Genomic DNA, 17,226 nt, shown 5'->3' with positions numbered 1-17,226 from the left:
AGCCCGGGCCCCTCCAGGAGCCGTGACTTCAAGCTGGGAACGACCTTGTCCCCCGGAAGGGAGCAACCTGCTTATTCAGGAATACAAAAGATCACTCAGAGTTCAACCCCACGGTTTCAACAAACTGAAAAGGTAAAAAAAGACTCCGAGGAGAAAACACGAGATCCGTTAAAATGTACTGTTTGTGAAACTGTGCGACTTGGCGCGAGCAGCCGGCACGTGGGCCCCGCGGTCCCTGCGGTCCTGAACCGCACGCGGCCGGGACGTCTGGGAGCCTGGGCCCTCTGCCCGGGCTCTGAGCCCTTATCCAGGCCGGTGGTACAGTGCTGACCACCAGGAGGTGGGCGCCAGGAACCGGGACTGAGTTTATCCTGACCACACAGGCAGGCAGTGAGCAACAAGGGGCTCGGTGGGAAGCCTCTGAGGTCTGTCACCAACATCTGCAAGGCAAGTGCACGCAGGTGGCCTCCGGAGCAAAGGACAGGGGGAGCTGAAACAGGACTAACGTTGGGGGCAGAAAAGTGACTCTAGTTTCTAATTTACTTGTCAAATACCTGCTATTTCTTGGGTTTCAATTTCTTTCTGTGAATGCCTGAAACTCCTAGGTTAAAGTCTCTATAGTCACATGCTATTCTCTAAACTGAGAAAATTTAGTGTTTAGTTTTAAGTCTACTCAGTTGCTAAAACAAGCAAGAATATTTAAAGTTTCAACAAATGATGGTAGGTTATTACCTAAATGATAAAAAAGACTTACTTACAAAGCCTCCAAACTTAAAAACAATTCTATCAGTGGGTGAAGAAAGCAGTTGAACTGGAAACTTCCATTAGTGTGACGGAGCTCACTGCCCGTGTGGGAGAAAAAGGACCAGCAAAAAAATGGTTAACACTGGCCTTCTAGGGACGCAGCAGCGCCCAGAGCAGGAGGGGCACCGGGAAGCCTATAAAGCCAGCTCCCCCTGCTCCCTCTGCTCCCTCTGCTCCCTGCGCTGCTGCTGCTGCTGCTGCTGCTGCTGCTGCTGCGGGGACAGCCGGCTCCCAGTGACAATGACAGGCAAGTCTCCACGCCCAAGAAGGCCCCAGCATGCCTCCATCCACCCAGCCAGCCCGCCATGAGCCCAGGAGGACAGCAGGCTGGGACACCCGTGCAGCCCAGGTAAGTGTGTCGGGGTTCCTGGCTCTGCCTTTGGGCCGTGCCAGCACCCTGTGGCAGAGGGTGCAGACGCAGACACGGGGAGACGGCACCGCGGGCTGAGCTGCTCTCAGGGGGGACCCGGCTCAGCTCTCACACGCGGCGCGGCTGGAGGAGGGAGGCGGAGCGGCAGGCTCGCCTCTCACTGCGTGCCCACGATGCGGTGTCCACACTGTGCGCTACGGGCAGCAAGGCCACCCGCTCTGCCCTCGGGCACAGCCCTTGTCCTCTTCCAGCAAAAACGCCCGCCCGGCCCAGGAAGTGCAGACGGTCACGCTCCTGCGCGGAGGCACACGCCTAGTGGAGCGGCCAGAAATGCGGTCGTACTTCTCTAGATCTGGACAAGCAGTGGGCATCTGACACAAAACACCTGCGGGCTGTTCAATGCTCACCTTTACGCTGATACATCCGCGGTCAGTTCTCACAAGGATGCCGGGTCAGCAGAGGGTTTAACCCTGAGTCCCTGCATCTTCCCATGAGACCACGGACAACACTCATCACGGACCAGAGACTCCAGCCACTCGGAGAGAAGTAAGGGACGCAGACGGAGGTCCTCCCTTGCAGCCTGTGTAGCCACTACGGGCACAAGACCAGGCGGAACTGTGTGTTCTCTCACCTCTAAGTTTTCCTCTAAATGTGGCCAATCTAGAACTTTCCAGGGCACAACAAAGAGTCTGGGCAGTTTTTACAGAGAAATAAAATACAGAGGCTTTAAAGAAAATGCTACTCAAGTCAAATTTATCCACCCCAGCTAAGCAAAGGGTATTGAACACGTTAGAATAATCACCCCAGTCATGATCAATCTTTTCCTTTTTTTTTTTTTAAGTGGTATTCTCAAGCCACAGCCACTGGTTGGCAGCACTTCAAAAATGGTTACTAATGACCTCATGGGGTGAAAAGAAAACTCTTAAAAACCAAATCAAATCCACTGCCATGCGACCTGTCCAGTCGCCGGGCCCCTGGGCTTCTGAGCCCTGTGCTGCTGTCCCACGGCCGGCTCCCTCCTGGGCAGGGCCGTCCCGTGCCTGCGGGAAGTCCTCAGGGCCAGGGGCACCCTCCCCACTGTGGAGACCCAGATGCCTCAGCACACATGTGCCCCTGGCTGAGGCCACATGGAACTGGGAGCATGGTGACAAGCAGCAGGACAGAGGCCCCGTCCAGCAGAGCAGCGCCCGTCCGGGGCGAGCAGCGCGGACGCCAGCCCCGCAGAAGCAAGCCGCGAGGACGGCTTCCTTTCCCCTTCCTGGTCACCGAGTTTCTAGGCGACAAACAGCACTACAAAAATATATTAGGTTTGACAATATTTGTCAAAATATTAAACAAAATATCAATAGTACTTCATAAGACAATTACCATTTTTTATTCCTTAGTCTTTTTTTGCCACATGAAAACATTTTCATTTCAGTATCTAAGCTTGGTACTGGAATTAGCAGAGAAGCTAGATTTCCTCGATCCCTGGGGTCAGGAACAGTCCTGCCTGGTCTCCCGAGGGCGTCGGGCACTGGCTCCCCCTCCCCGCGCAGTCCTCCTCCCACAGCCGCTGAGAGGACCTCCTTTCCCCTCCTGACACAGCGGCTTTCCCGTCCCCGTGGCCACCAGCAGCCACTCGACAATTAAACACACGGGCAGCCAGGGGTGAGGGGGACTCACGTCCGTCTGCAACACGGACTCTGCGTCTCCGGGAGCCCGTGCGGAGGAAACAGGCAGTTTCCACATTTAACTCTGCCCCCGTCAGCGACCGCGGTCCCTCCAGGGTGGCCCTTCCCGGCACACGCAGGTGCCGCCCCGTAGCTCTGCGGCCACCTGGCCTGGCGTCTGAGTGTCAATGACGACTATTCCTCTCTGTTTCTCCAGGTGCCCCGCAGAGGGGCGTCGGGCAGGCGTCGGAGCTCGGGCTGGGGCTACGTGGAGAGGACGCTCACCTCATCCCCCGCGCTCTCTGTGCAAAACAGACACTGCTGCTGCAAGGGCTGCTGGGGACCGGCTCCACCTGGACAAATGTCCAGCTCACTTCCAAAGGCAGCAGCTTTCTTCCTAAGGACGGGCTTGCTGTTCAGCACGGGTTTCCGGGAGCCCCGCGGCAGATCCTGAAGGTCACGCGTGTGGAGGTATGGGTGTGAATTCTCCAGAGCCCGTCTTCGGCATGGAGATGAGCACTACCACCTACAACGGCACCCCAGCGGCACTCAACCTGTCCCACACCCTGGCCAGCTGGGCGCTGGCGAACCAGACGGGCGAGCTCTCGGCGCACCAGCAGTACGCCATCGGGCTCTTCCTGTCCTGCCTCTACACCGTCTTCCTCTTCCCCATCGGCTTCGTGGGGAACCTGCTGATCCTGGTGGTGAACATCAGCTTCCGGGAGAAGATGACCATCCCCGACCTGTACTTCATCAACCTGGCGGCGGCGGACCTCATCCTGGTGGCTGACTCCCTGATCGAGGTGTTCAACCTGGACGAGCAGTACTACGACATCGCCGTGCTGTGCACCTTCATGTCCCTCTTCCTGCAGATCAACATGTACAGCAGCGTCTTCTTCCTCACCTGGATGAGCTTCGACCGCTACCTGGCGCTGGCGAGGGCCATGCGCTGCAGCCTGTTCCGCACCAAGCAGCACGCCAGGCTCAGCTGCGGCCTCATCTGGATGGCCTCGGTCTCCGCCACGCTGGTGCCCTTCACCGCGGTGCACCTGCAGCACACGGGGGACGTCTGCTTCTGCTTCGCGGACGTCAAGGAGATCCAGTGGCTGGAGGTCACCCTGGGCTTCGTCATCCCCTTCGCCATCATTGGCCTCTGCTACTCGCTCATCGTGCGGGCGCTGGTCACGGCCCACCGGCACCGGGGCCTGCGCCCCCGCCGGCAGAAGGCCCTGCGGATGATCCTGGCCGTCGTCCTCGTCTTCTTCGTCTGCTGGCTGCCCGAGAACGTCTTCATCAGCGTGCACCTGCTGCGGCGCACCCAGCCAGGGGCCGCGCCCTGCCAGCAGTCCTTCCGCCACGCCTACCCCCTCACCGGCCACATCGTCAACCTCGCGGCCTTCTCCAACAGCTGCCTGAACCCCCTCATCTACAGCTTCCTCGGGGAGACCTTCAGGGACAAGCTGAGGCTGTACATCGCGCAGAAAACAAACATGTCGGCTCTGAACCGCTTCTGCCACTCGGCCCTCAAGGCAGTCATCCCAGACAGCGCGGAGCAGCCAGAGGTGAAGTTCAGCAGCGCGGCCTAGACAGCAAGCTGCTCCAGCGACTCAGCAGTGCTCCTGGGCCAGGGGCACAGGGCTGGTCAGAGCACTACGGGGGCCTCCCTGGGCCTCAGCACTGCTCCTGGGCCAGGGGCACAGGGCCGGTCAGAGCACCCCTGGGGCCTCCCTGGGCCTCAGCACTGCTCCTGGGCCAGGGGCACAGGGCTGGTCAGAGCACTACGGGGGCCTCCCTGGGCCTCAGCACCGTCAGCCAGGCTGGGGCACAGGGCCGGACAGAGCACCCCTGGGGCCTCCCTGGGCCTCAGCACCGCTCCTGGGCCAGGGGCACAGGGCCGGTCAGAGCACCACGGGGGCCTCCCTGGGCCTCAGCACTGCTCCTGGGCCGGGGGCACAGGGCCGGTCAGAGCACCCCTGGGGCCTCCCTGGGCCTCAGCACCGCTCCTGGGCCAGGGGCACAGGGCCGGTCAGAGCACCCCTGGGGCCTCCCTGGGCCTCAGCACCGCTCCTGGGCCAGGGGCACAGGGCTGGTCAGAGCACCCCTGGGGCCTCCCTGGGCCTCAGCACCGCTCCTGGGCCAGGGGCACAGGGCCGGTCAGAGCACCCCTGGGGCCTCCCTGGGCCTCAGCACCGCTCCTGGGCCAGGGGCACAGGGCCGGTCAGAGCACCCCTGGGGCCTCCCTGGGCCTCAGCACCGCTCCTGGGCCAGGGGCACAGGGCCGGTCAGAGCACCCCTGGGGCCTCCCTGGGCCTCAGCACCCCTCCTGGGCCAGGGGCACAGGGCCGGTCAGAGCACCCCTGGGGCCTCCCTGGGCCTCAGCACCGCTCCTGGGCCAGGGGCACAGGGCTGGTCAGAGCACCCCGGGGGCCTCCCTGGGCCTCAGCACCGCTCCTGGGCCAGGGGCACAGGGCTGGTCAGAGCACCCCTGGGGCCTCCCTGGGCCTCAGCACCGTCAGGCTTGGGCACACCACCAGCGCCCACTGCCGCATGGCTCCAGCGCAGAGCTGTGCCCACCCACCATGTTCCCAACGGCAGGCCCCAGGATGACCGGCATGGCCCTCACGTCCTCTCTGCACAGACTGCACCTCACAGCAGAGGGCACTTCTGAGGTTGGCCACTGAGAGCAACGGGAGGGCGCTCTGGATGCAGTGTCTCAGCTCCGAGGTGGATCTGCTGTGAACCTGTCACTCTGGGAAAAGGGGCCTGGTCACTGTGCCCACCTCCACGTCTGAGCTCCCACACCTGCTGTCTCCGGTGGCCGCCCTGCCCACACCTGGTGAGTGACGCTTGTGTGCCAGGCTGCCTGGGCGAGGGGGCTCTTCTCCATTGACAGGTCGGCCACGTCTCTCTGAGATGCCCATCTGGGGGCTGTGTTTGCTCACAGCGTCTCTGCACTATGTCAGTGTGGAGTGACACCGAGGATGGCCCAGCAACATGCCCTGGTACGTGTGGTGACAGTGGGAACAATGACATGACCATGTAAACAGTTCCCATTAAAATGTAAAGAAATAACAGCTACGGGTTGCCAGCAATGTTCTGCATTTGTCAGTAAACTGCGTGTGTGGATTCTAGATTCTTTCTGAGCAATTCCCTCCTGGGTAGGGGTGGTGAGGGTGAGGGCAGGAGGTGGGGGTGGCCCTCAGAGCTTCAGCCACAGAATCACTGCTTCCTCACAAAGGACAGGTGCAGCAGGGCTCGCCCCCTCCCCTCCTGAGAGACCTCAGAGGCCAGCGTCTGAACGCAGCTGCCGATGTGGCAGCATCTGAGGCATCTGACCGCTGCTCTGTCTCTGAGCAGGAGTGTGACTCCAGCAGGCCGGCTGTCAGCACAGGCTGTGGCATCACACTGGTCAGAGCACTCATGGGGCAGCTGTGAGAGCTGCCTATTCCAGGAGTGGGGTGCTGGGCTCACTAAACCTCCCCTGAGCAGAGACCCTCTGTCCAGGGCAGAGCGGGGGAGCAGTGCACGGCCTCTCCGGGCCCCTGAGCAGAGACCCTCCGTCCAGGGCAGGGCGGGGGAGCAGTGCACGGCCTCTCCGGGCCCCTGTGCAGGGACCCTCTGTCCAGGGCAGGGTGGGGGAGCAGTGCAGGGACCCTCTGTCCAGGGCAGGGCGGGGGAGCAGTGCAGGGACCCTCTGTCCAGGGCAGGGAGGGGGAGCAGTGCAGGGACCCTCTGTCCAGGGCAGGGCGGGGGAGCAGTGCACGGCCTCTCCGGACCCCTGTGCAGGGACCCTCTGTCCAGGGCAGGGCGGGGGAGCAGTGCACGGCCTCTCCGGACCCCTGTGCAGGGACCCTCTGTCCAGGGCAGGGCGGGGGAGCAGTGCAGGGACCCTCTGTCCAGGGCAGGGCGGGGGAGCAGTGCACGGCCTCTCCGGGCCCCTGTGCAGGGACCCTCTGTCCAGGGCAGGGCGGGGGAGCAGTGCACGGCCTCTCCGGGCCCCTGTGCAGGGACCCTCCGTCCAGGGCAGGGCGGGGGAGCAGTGCAGGGACCCTCAGTCCAGGGCAGGGCGGGGGAGCAGTGCAGGGACCCTCTGTCCAGGGCAGGGCGGGGGAGCAGTGCACGGCCTCTCCGGGGTTGTGGCAGGGGGCACTTCTGAACCAGTTCAGGCAGAGTATGAACTGAGCACCCCAGTGAGCGTGTGCAAGCCCTCACAGGGGCGACGTTGGTGCAGACGCAGGAGAGGGCGGCCAGAGAGGCCGTGGGGACGGACGGAACAGAAGGTATCGGTCTCAATGCAAGCCTTCCCCAACAACAGCATGTGCAGGAGCGTGTGCGTGACTGACAGTGCCCACAGCTGCGTCTGCTCACAGGGCTGCAGGACCCGAGTGGCCATGCCCACCCACCCCTGTGCCCAGCCCTTGGTCTTTAACACCCTTGCCCTCAAAAGAAACAGGCTCCTGGGAGAAATGGCCAACCGGCTGGGGCAGAAGGGGCAGGATGAGCCTTGGGACTTGTCTGCTTGGAAGGGCTCCCTGGCCAGATCTGGGGCAGTTTGAGCATTAAGATAATAAGGAATAGTAATTATACAGCACTGAAAAACAAGAATCTAGGAGTCCATTCCAAAAATAAACAGGTGTACATACATTTATTTACAACTCACAGGACTGGATCAGTGGACGCGTGAACGGGAGGGGCCGGTGCTGACCGTAGCTGGAGGATACTGGGACAGAGTGACCTGCCACTGCCCCTGTGACGTGGGGGCAGGCAGGCACCCGAATGCAGGCTCACCCAGGGACACCGACAAGGGACAGGACACCTGCAGAGCCTTGTATCTCCCCTCTGCTGTCACACTGGGGACAGTGACCACACAGCAGAGAGAGAGGATGGCTCTTAACTGAGCTGGGGAGGAGTCCCCCGGAAAGAAGGGGAGTCCAGATGTGGACGCCAGGAGGTGCCATCACGTCCCATTCTGGGGTAAAACCTGCATCTAATCAGGCGAACACCGGGAATCCCTATGTGGGGACAGGGAGCCAAGAGACTCACAGAAAATGTCGACGTCCTAAAGGACAGAAGCAGGCAGCCCCAGGCCACGGGGGGCAAGCTCTGTCTGGGGGACACACTCACAGTGCCCGTGGGACTGGGCACACAGAGGCAGGGCAGCACCAGGCCACGGGGGGCAAGCTCTGTCTGGGGGACACACTCACAGTGCCCGTGGGACTGGGCACACAGAGGCAGGGCAACACCGGGCCACGGGGGGGCAAGCTCTGTCTGGGAGACACACTCACAGTGCCCGTGGGACTGGGCACACAGAGGCAGGGCAGCCCCAGGCCACGGGGGGCAAGCTCTGTCTGGGGGACACACTCACACTGCCCGTGGGACTGGGCACACAGAGGCAGGGCAGCACCGGGCCACGGGGGGCAAGCTCTGTCTGGGGGACACACTCACAGTGCCCGTGGGACTGGGCACACAGAGGCAGGGCAGCACCGGGCCACGGGGGGCAAGCTCTGTCTGGGGGACACACTCACAGTGCCCGTGGGACTGGGCACACAGAGGCAGGGCAGCACCGGGCCACGGGGGGCAAGCTCTGTCTGGGGGACACACTCACAGTGCCCGTGGGACTGGGCACACAGAGGCAGGGCAGCACCGGGCCACGGGGGGCAAGCTCTGTCTGGGGGACACACTCACAGTGCCCGTGGGACTGGGCACACAGAGGCAGGGCAACACCGGGCCATGGGGGGGCAAGCTCTGTCTGGGGGACACGCTCACAGTGCCCGTGGGACTGGGCACACAGAGGCAGGGTAGCACCGGGCCACGGGGGGGCAAGCTCTGTCTGGGGGACACGCTCACAGTGCCCGTGGGACTGGGCACACAGAGGAGGGGCAGCACCGGGCCACGGGGGGCAAGCTCTGTCTGGGGGACACGCTCACAGTGCCCGTGGGACTGGGCACACAGAGGCAGGGCAGCACCGGGCCACGGGGGGCAAGCTCTGTCTGGGGGACACGCTCACAGTGCCCGTGGGACTGGGCACACAGAGGCAGGGCAGCACCGGGCCACGGGGGGCAAGCTCTGTCTGGGGGACACACTCACAGTGCCCGTGGGACTGGGCACACAGAGGAGGGGCAGCACCGGGCCACGGGGGGCAAGCTCTGTCTGGGGGACACGCTCACAGTGCCCGTGGGACTGGGCACACAGAGGCAGGGTGGGGATGCTTCAAGCACTCACAGAAATGTCAGAGCACACGGGACAAAACATACGGAAGGCCAACTGTGTGCCCAGGTACCGACCCCAGGGACCCAGAACAGGTGTCCAACAGACACTTGTACACGAATGCTCATGAGCGCCACTCACGACGGGCACAGAGGGAGCGAGCCCAATGCCCACTAGCGGACGAATGGAGACACCAAGTGTGGTCCACACACACGGTGGAATATTACTCGGCCAGGAAAGGGGACATAGTATGCAGGTGTGCATGAATGACACGGGGGAACCCTGAAAGCTTGATGCTGAGTGACAGCCACACACAAAGGACCCTAGGCTGTGGGACTCCATCTGTACGCAATGCACAGAGCAGGCACTTCCACAGACACAGAAAGCAAACGGGGTCCCCAGGGGTCAGGGGAGGGACGGGAGTATCGGCTAGTGGGCACGGGGTGAGAAAATCTCCTAAAACTGGAAAGCAGTGACGGTGACATTACTGTGAATGTACCGAGAACCACGGAAGCGCACACTTTGAAGGGATGATTGTATGGTACACATCTCAGTGGAGCTGTGATTTAAAAAGAAAACACCCAGGCACACTTTTCCTACCATAGACGCCACTGTAGACAGGCTGTCAATTTTCCCCACGCAGGGGAGTGGGGGCGGGGGCCTTCCCTGGCAGCTACACCCTGAAGATGGAGGCCTAGAAGCTGCCGCTAACAGTTACTTTGTGTCTCCTAATTAAAGTCTCTCTTCTTATTTACTGCTGAGAAATTCAAACTTTATTTTCTTTTCCACAGTGGGAACTAATTATCTGGGGTGTCTTTTGATAAGCTTTTAAATTAAAAGTTGGAAAAAAATAACCAAAAAACTTCAGTGACCATTACAGGTGAGCGGACCGGCATGCTCAGGAAGCCACCCCCCAGGCCTGAGGACACCGCACACGCTGGCAGGTGCAGCAGCCCAGGCACTGTCCCCATGATGCGGATGAGCTTTACCCTGGCCACTTCCTGTGCTGACCTGCTCTCAGCAAGGAGAGCAAGGCTCTGCTAACACACTGGTGTCCCCAGCCCTCCGCCCAGGTCGGGGGAGACGTCGGAACAGCTGAGGCGTCCCCTGCACTTTATCGTCCCTCGTCCGTGGTCACTGACAAGAGACCAGGGAAGAAAGGTTTAGGTTCTTGAACCGATTGGTCAACTGAGACATAACTACTGCTGAGCACCTTCCCAGAGGCCATCCCTGGGGCCCGTCTGCAGACTAAACCAGCTCTTTGCCGTCCCAGTTTCTCGGTGGGCAGGGAGTCAGCTAGCCCAGCCACGGCAGAGAGAAAGGGAAGGAGGGAGGAAGGGCCTTGTCTACCACACACTCAGCGTGTCCCGGGCTGTGCGCCTGCAGCCTCCTGTTCAAAGCCCTGGGAGCACCAGACCCCTCTCACCACAGGCACAGCCCACAGCCCTGAAAGGACAGCTGCAGCCCAGTCAGTCAGCGAGCCCGCAGACGGGGTGCCCAGAGAAGTGGGGCAGCCCTGTCCATCAGAGCAGGACGGGTCCTGTGACAGCCAGGCTGCCCGGGTGCACTGAGACAGACAGCACCCGCTTCCAGAGGCCCGAGGCCTGGGAGAGCCCGTAGAAGTCTCAGGCTTCCCGCAACGCTCCTGGGCCCACACACAGACCACGCGGGCAGGCCGGTGGGTGAGCGAGCATGTGCGCACAGGCCTGCAGCCTTAGCCATCACACATCCAGAAAGACGTCTGCTCTCCAAGTGATCTGACCTCTGCCGTTGTCCAGTGGGTGGGGGATCTCGTCTGAGAACAACGGTTTTAAAAGCCAAAGGAACAGAAAACAAGAGTCCACAAACTTGACTAATTCTAAGGGTTTCTACCGGGCGGACTCCGCGTGAACCTTATCATGTGGCGTCGGCTGTGGGAGTCCTGGAAGGCGTCCAGTTATCACAAGAAAAGGCAGTGTGCCATCCTCCGAGGCGTGGTTCTGTTGAGCAGGAACACCGCGGATGGGAAGCGTAGCTCCCCTCCCCCCCCACCTGCACAGCTGTGAATGAGTCCCACCCCCTCCGCCACCCGGGAGTCCCCATCCAGTGCTGTCCTGAGCCAGTCTTGAGTTCTGTGGCCCCGGCCGCAGGCTCGGCAGGAAGCCCGTTTCCTGGAGCTGGGCAGCCAGCACTCACACCTGTCTCGACCTGAGCCATCAGCTGGAGCACAGGTGAGTGGCCCAGAGCGCCAGGAGACTCAGGCTCTTCCAGGGAAGTCAGGGCTGTGACCCACCAGCAGCAGCGCACATCCCTCCACGGAGCGGCCCGCTCAGACACTCTGTGCTTAGCCAACATGGCATTTTTCTTTGCCGACTCAAAAATGTCCATCACACAGGAATGAAAACCCCACCAGGCCACTGTCTCAGGGAGGACATTGGTTTCAGCCTCTTCCTTCCAAGAAACAAGGGTGAGGGCCCAGCTGGCCCCATCCCTCAGCAGCTGCAATGCAGAAGGTCCTCCCCTTGAAGTCCCAGCACTGAACTCTCTCCCAGGGCAGCCGTGTGTGTCCCTGAACTGGGAGACCCGCGTTCAGAGCAACCCCCAAATCCACCAGAAAGCCCACTGTGGCCTCTCGGAATCCCAGTCATCCCACTCCTGACCACAGCAGAGTGGGCAGCGGGGCAAGGAGGGCCGAGACCCAGGTCGCTGAGGCCGTGAGCACAGACAGGCAGCTGAGACCCAGGCCGGGCTGCCAGGCCCAGAGGGGCAGGTGGTGAGGAAGGAAGAAAACGGGCATCTGGGCTTCTTTCCCACACAACACACGACGGAGAGACTTCATCTGGATGCACGGGCACATCTCCAACCTCCACCCTCATCACAAGTTCCTGCTCCCTCCTCAGACATGCTGGCGTCAACCATGTCGCAAGGGAAGACAGCACGGGCGCTCTGGGAGGCTCGTGTGTCCAGCACCAGCAGACCCAGGGACAGAAAACTAACCGCTTAGCAACACTTGCTTTTCAGCCTGGTTGGGGCTGGACTTCGACAGCGAGGACATGTTCTGACGGGATCTCGGTCCAGGAAGCCAGGCTCAGTGAGAGGGGGCAGGACGCAGACTCAAGCCTGAGGACGCCACCAAGTGCCAGGCCACTGGGGGGGAGGGGACAGATGGGCACGCACACTCACACATGTGCTCACACACACTCATACACGGGCTCACACACTCATACACGTGCTCGCACACACACACGTGCGTGCACTCATACACGTGCTCGCGCACTCGTACACGTGCACGCACACTCATACATGTGCTCACACACACTCCCCGCGTGCCCTCACGTCTTGGCTGGCCTGGCCTACCCGAGCCAGACTGGGACCACCCAGCCTGTTCCGTCTGGAGGTGGCAGACACCTGTATACACAAAAGGGAGGCACTCAAGTCACTGCCAAAGTGACACGCCCCAAAAGCCTGTCGCGAGTCCTCAGGAAGGTGCTGTCAGCTCAGACAGCCCAGCACCAGCGGTCTCTATGCCGACTGTACTCACAACTGACTTGCACTCAGGCGTCAGAGTAATGATGACATTTCAGCCTGTGTGGCAAAACCCAGAGTCCACGTGGGGCCAGGAGCAGCGCCTCCTCTGGGCTGAGACCTCTCCCAGGTCAGAGTGGAGAAGCAGACAGCCCTGTGACAATCACCCTGGGCTCTCGGGGACAGCAGGGACCATCAGGGTGACAGGAGCACACAGAAGCACACGGGCAGTGGGAACGTCTGCGCTGTGCGTCCCCACAGCTGTCCTGACTCAGACATCTCTGATGGGCTGTGCGTCCCCACGGCTGCCCTGGCTCAGACATCTCTGATGAGCTGTGCGTCCCCACGGCTGCCCTGGCTCAGACATCTCTGATGGGCTGTGCGTCCCCACAGCTGTCCTGGCTCAGACATCTCTGATGGAGCCGTGCGTCCCCACGGCTGCCCTGGCTCAGACATCTCTGATGAGCTATGCGTCCCCACGGCTGCCCTGGCTCAGACATCTCTGATGAGCTGTGCGTCCCCACGGCTGCCCTGGCTCAGACATCTCTGATGGGCTGTGCGTCCCCACGGCTGCCCTGGCTCAGACATCTCTGATGAGCTGTGCGTCCCCACGGCTGCCCTGGCTCAGACATCTCTGATGAGCTGTGCGTCCCCACGGCTGCCCTGGCTCAGACATCTCTGATGAGCTGTGCGTCCCCACAGCTGCCCTGGCTCAGACATCTCTGATGGGCTGTGCGTCCCCACGGCTGCCCTGGCTCAGACATCTCTGATGAGCTGTGCGTCCCTACAGCTGCCCTGGCTCAGACATCTCTGATGAGCTGTGCGTCCCCACGGCTGCCCTGGCTCAGACATCTCTGATGAGCTGTGCGTCCCCACGGCTGCCCTGGCTCAGACATCTCTGATGGAGCCGTGCGTCCCCACGGCTGCCCTGGCTCAGACATCTCTGATGGGCTGTGCGTCCCTACAGCTGTCCTGGCTCAGACATCTCTGATGGAGCCGTGCGTCCCCACGGCTGCCCTGGCTCAGACATCTCTGATGGGCTGTGCGTCCCTACAGCTGTCCTGGCTCAGACATCTCTGATGGAGCCGTGCGTCCCCACGGCTGCCCTGGCTCAGACATCTCTGATGGGCTGTGCGTCCCTACAGCTGTCCTGGCTCAGACATCTCTGATGGGCTGTGCGTCCCTACAGCTGTCCTGGCTCAGACATCTCTGATGGAGCCGTGCGTCCCCACGGCTGCCCTGGCTCAGACATCTCTGATGGGCTGTGCGTCCCTACAGCTGTCCTGGCTCAGACATCTCTGATGGAGCCGTGCGTCCCCACGGCTGCCCTGGCTCAGACATCTCTGATGGGCTGTGCGTCCCTACAGCTGTCCTGGCTCAGACATCTCTGATGGAGCCGTGCGTCCCCACGGCTGCCCTGGCTCAGACATCTCTGATGAGCCGTGCGTCCCTACGGCTGCCCTGGCTCAGACATCTCTGATGAGCCGTGCGTCCCCACGGCTGCCCTGGCTCAGACATCTCTGATGAGCTGTGCGTCCCTACAGCTGCCTGGGTGCAGACATCTCTGATGAGCTGTGCGTCCCCACAGCTGCCTGGGTGCAGACATCTCTGATAAGCTGTGCAGGCGCTGGTCCCGGCATGAGATCCCAGAGCTCCAACACTGGAGCCACGCTCCCACCTGCGACCTGATTGCAGACAGCACAGGGACACGTCCGGTGCCGCCCCCATCGAGCACTGGGTCTCGTGCGTTACCTCACGTGCTCTTACTGGTGCCCGTGGTGGGTCGGTGGTCACCTCCACTCCACAGAGGTGACCACAGAGCTAGCACAGGGGGGCAGGAGACTTCTGTGGGGTGGGTTCTAACCCCAAGCAAGGGCGCTACTAAGAATTCACCAGTTTTTACAGTAACAATGTAAACAAAGACTACTTAATAAAACTGCTAGCTCTGGACATAGCAGTTCACTCCAGTAAGTTTCTGTGCCACACACCCAAGCTCCCATCCATATGTCTAACCACCAAGGGGGCACAGCTGTCACTACCACCCACTGCAGCACAGTCCCTCATGGCACCCTACGTCACCCTACGTGGGAAGTACACACTGCCCCCACTGGCAGTCTCAGAGAGAAGCCACCACCCCTCCAGCTGCCCTGTTGGAGCATCTACCTGCTCGCGAGACCTTCTCCGGATGGGATAGCAGGGCAATCTCACCTCAGACAAAGACCCGTCCCCGTGCCTGCTCCCCCTGCTCACAGGGACAGAGGCGCCCCCAGGTTTTGACTGTACTCTTGCTACCCAGGCTGCATCTGCAGCCAGAAATGACCAACACTAAGGTGAGGTCAGTGGGCATGCACGAAGGGCATGTCTGTGGGTGCCGGTCACCATCAAGGTGCAGCCGTTGGCCATCACTTGGTCTGTCCCCTGCCCCAGAACAGCAACAACAAATCACATGGGGAAGGGGGGCTCTGACCACACAGCCAGGCCCCTCAACAACCCACAACAGCTGTCTGAGCCCTCCTCTCCCTCTGGACTGTGAAGTAATGTTCCCCCGACGTGAGGCTCTGGACGTCAGGCTCTATATCCATGTTCCAGTGGCTGGCCCCTGCCCTAACTGGAGGTGTCTGTAGACCTGGGTCTCAGACCCTATTTGGTTCATTCCCACACGTCTGCTGAGTGCACGTTCTACGTGGGGCCCCGTGCTGGTCATCTGCCACGTTCCTGGTCATGGCTGACGCAGTCCCTGCCCCAGAACTGCACTGGTGGGGGCCTGCCACAGCGATCCTGGTGGGCAGCACTGTTCACACAGCGCCGGACGGTCAGTGGTGAGCAGGCCCTCCACCTCAGTTATCTTCAGCCTTTAGTGTTCTGCAGAGGGGCCTCTGCTGCTCATGCCCCAGCGGCCACACCGTCCGAGCCGCTCGGGTGTGTGGGGCCAACCAGAGTGGCGTCCTGAGGGGACCAGGCAGACGAGAAAGGCTCCGTGCCACTGCAACTGACCACAAGAACGGGGAGCTAAACTAGCCACTGTTTACGCTGTGAACAGCAGGAGACGAGCTCTGTGCCTGGGAAAACAGCTTCAAAGCAGCAACTGTTTTCCCAGCTGTGAAGACTCCATCCTGGGAAATCTTTTCATATCATTACAAAAATAATTCTGAAGAGACTGAACAAATATTCAGCCTGATCTGCCCATTCTGGTATTTTAGACCCTGAACTGGAGGTTTCTTGTGTCTACTGTCTGATCAGGCAGTGACTAATGCTCCTCATGACCGTCAGAGTGACTGTTACAATGACATAAGCTTCCCTACATAAACGTGGTGTCTGCTCCCCTCCACGGGAATAGCCAATTCTGGGGCTCCTTTGAATGGCTCAGAAGTGGAGACAACCTCACAGAAGAATGGATGCGACAGGGAGCTCGCTGTGTCTGTGTCTCATGAGCATGTCCTGTCCAGTGGCAGGGAAACACTCAGCAGTCACAATCGAGGACACACTGGATGGCACAGGGCAGAACTACCTGGGAGAGGACCTACACAAACCCCAAGTCAGCTCCTGGCACTTCTGGGGCAAAATTTCCTGTAAGCTTTAAAATGCCCAAATTCGACCATGACCCACAATCTCGAGACCCAGACGACACCACCTCCCTCTTCTAAAGAAAGAGAAAAAGCAGACCACTGAAACAGACTCACTCCAGAGGGCAGGGGTCCTGGCCGGCTCCTCCGTCGGCCACGTGAGGGACTCAGCTCGGGGCGGAAGAGGACAGTCCCGGCCCCTGGCCTCTGGGAACGCCTGGGAAGGATGGACCTCCCAAACCCAGTTCAATCTCAAAAATGGCAAAGGGACTAAAAAAAGTGAGTTCCTCATTCATTAGTTCAAAGTTATTTAAGAGAAGGCGACAGACATGTGAGGGCTGAGAGCCAAACATGCTCTTAAAAACAGGGAAAAACGGCACACGTGCCAACGGCCACACGTTCCTCTCGCCAGGCTTCCCGCGTTTTCTGGATTTTTCACAATGGTATGTTTACTCCACGAAGGGGGAGCTTTGTTTTCAAGAATTAAATCGAGCCTGACCAGACGGTGGTGCAGTGGATAGAGTGTCAGACTGGGACACAGAGGACCCAGGTTCGAGACCCCGAGGTCTCCAGCTTGAGCGCGGGCTCATCTGGTTTGAGCAAAAGTTCACCAGCTTGGACCCAAGGTCGCTGGCTAGAGCAAGGGGTTACTCGGTCTGCTGTAGCCCCCCGGTCAAGGCACATATGAGAAAGCAATCAATGAACAACTAAGGTGTTGCAACAAAAAATTAAAGATTGATGCTTCTCATCTCTCTCCACTCCTGTCTGTCTATCCTTATCTATCCCTCTCTCTTTCTGTCTCTGTAAAAAAAAAAAGAATTAAATTGACCGTGATGTTAGCGGTGAGCACTCACATGTCGAGTCCTTACAGAAACACGAGTTCCCCGTACAGGACGGCTGAGACGTTTGCCTCTGCCCCAGGAGGAGCAGGGCAGGAGCCCAGCACCCACGTGGCACTGGTGTCGGCTCTGCCGAGACGCCTGGGGGAGGCAGCCCCGTCGTCAGGGGAGAGGGGGGCACACAGAACCAGGAGGAGAGCAGCTGCTGTGGGGGCCCTGGGTGCACGTCCCCGGGAGGCTGCCCTGACCGCGGGGCTCCATGGATGGTCACAGCCACCCACAGAAAC

At 60.5% G+C, this 17,226-nt stretch overlaps 2 protein-coding genes across 4 annotated transcripts in view; one reads left to right on the top strand and one right to left on the bottom strand.

Moving 5' to 3' along the window:
- C6H7orf50 (chromosome 6 C7orf50 homolog) overlaps window positions 1-17,226 on the bottom strand; it is a 95,954-nt gene that overhangs the window by 59,614 nt on the left and 19,114 nt on the right. The window lies entirely within an intron of this gene.
- Window positions 1,027-4,562, top strand: GPER1 (G protein-coupled estrogen receptor 1). The gene is made up of 2 exons (XM_066341839.1): window positions 1,027-1,153; window positions 3,044-4,562. Exon 2 carries the CDS (start codon window positions 3,300-3,302, stop codon window positions 4,410-4,412), a length of 1,113 nt encoding a protein of 370 aa, XP_066197936.1. The 5' UTR covers window positions 1,027-1,153; window positions 3,044-3,299; the 3' UTR covers window positions 4,413-4,562.

The sequence above is a fragment of the Saccopteryx leptura genome, chromosome 6 (assembly GCF_036850995.1).
Source record: "Saccopteryx leptura isolate mSacLep1 chromosome 6, mSacLep1_pri_phased_curated, whole genome shotgun sequence".
In the NCBI taxonomy this organism is placed as follows: domain Eukaryota; kingdom Metazoa; phylum Chordata; class Mammalia; order Chiroptera; family Emballonuridae; genus Saccopteryx; species Saccopteryx leptura.
Note: the sequence above shows the minus strand (reverse complement) of the source record. Positions and strands in the feature narration are given on the sequence as shown.

What these genes read in the sequence shown, in the direction of transcription:
- GPER1 (XM_066341839.1), top strand. Translation starts at nt 3,300, where the DNA reads ATGGGTGTGAATTCTCCAGAGCCCGTCTTCGGCATGGAGATGAGCACT.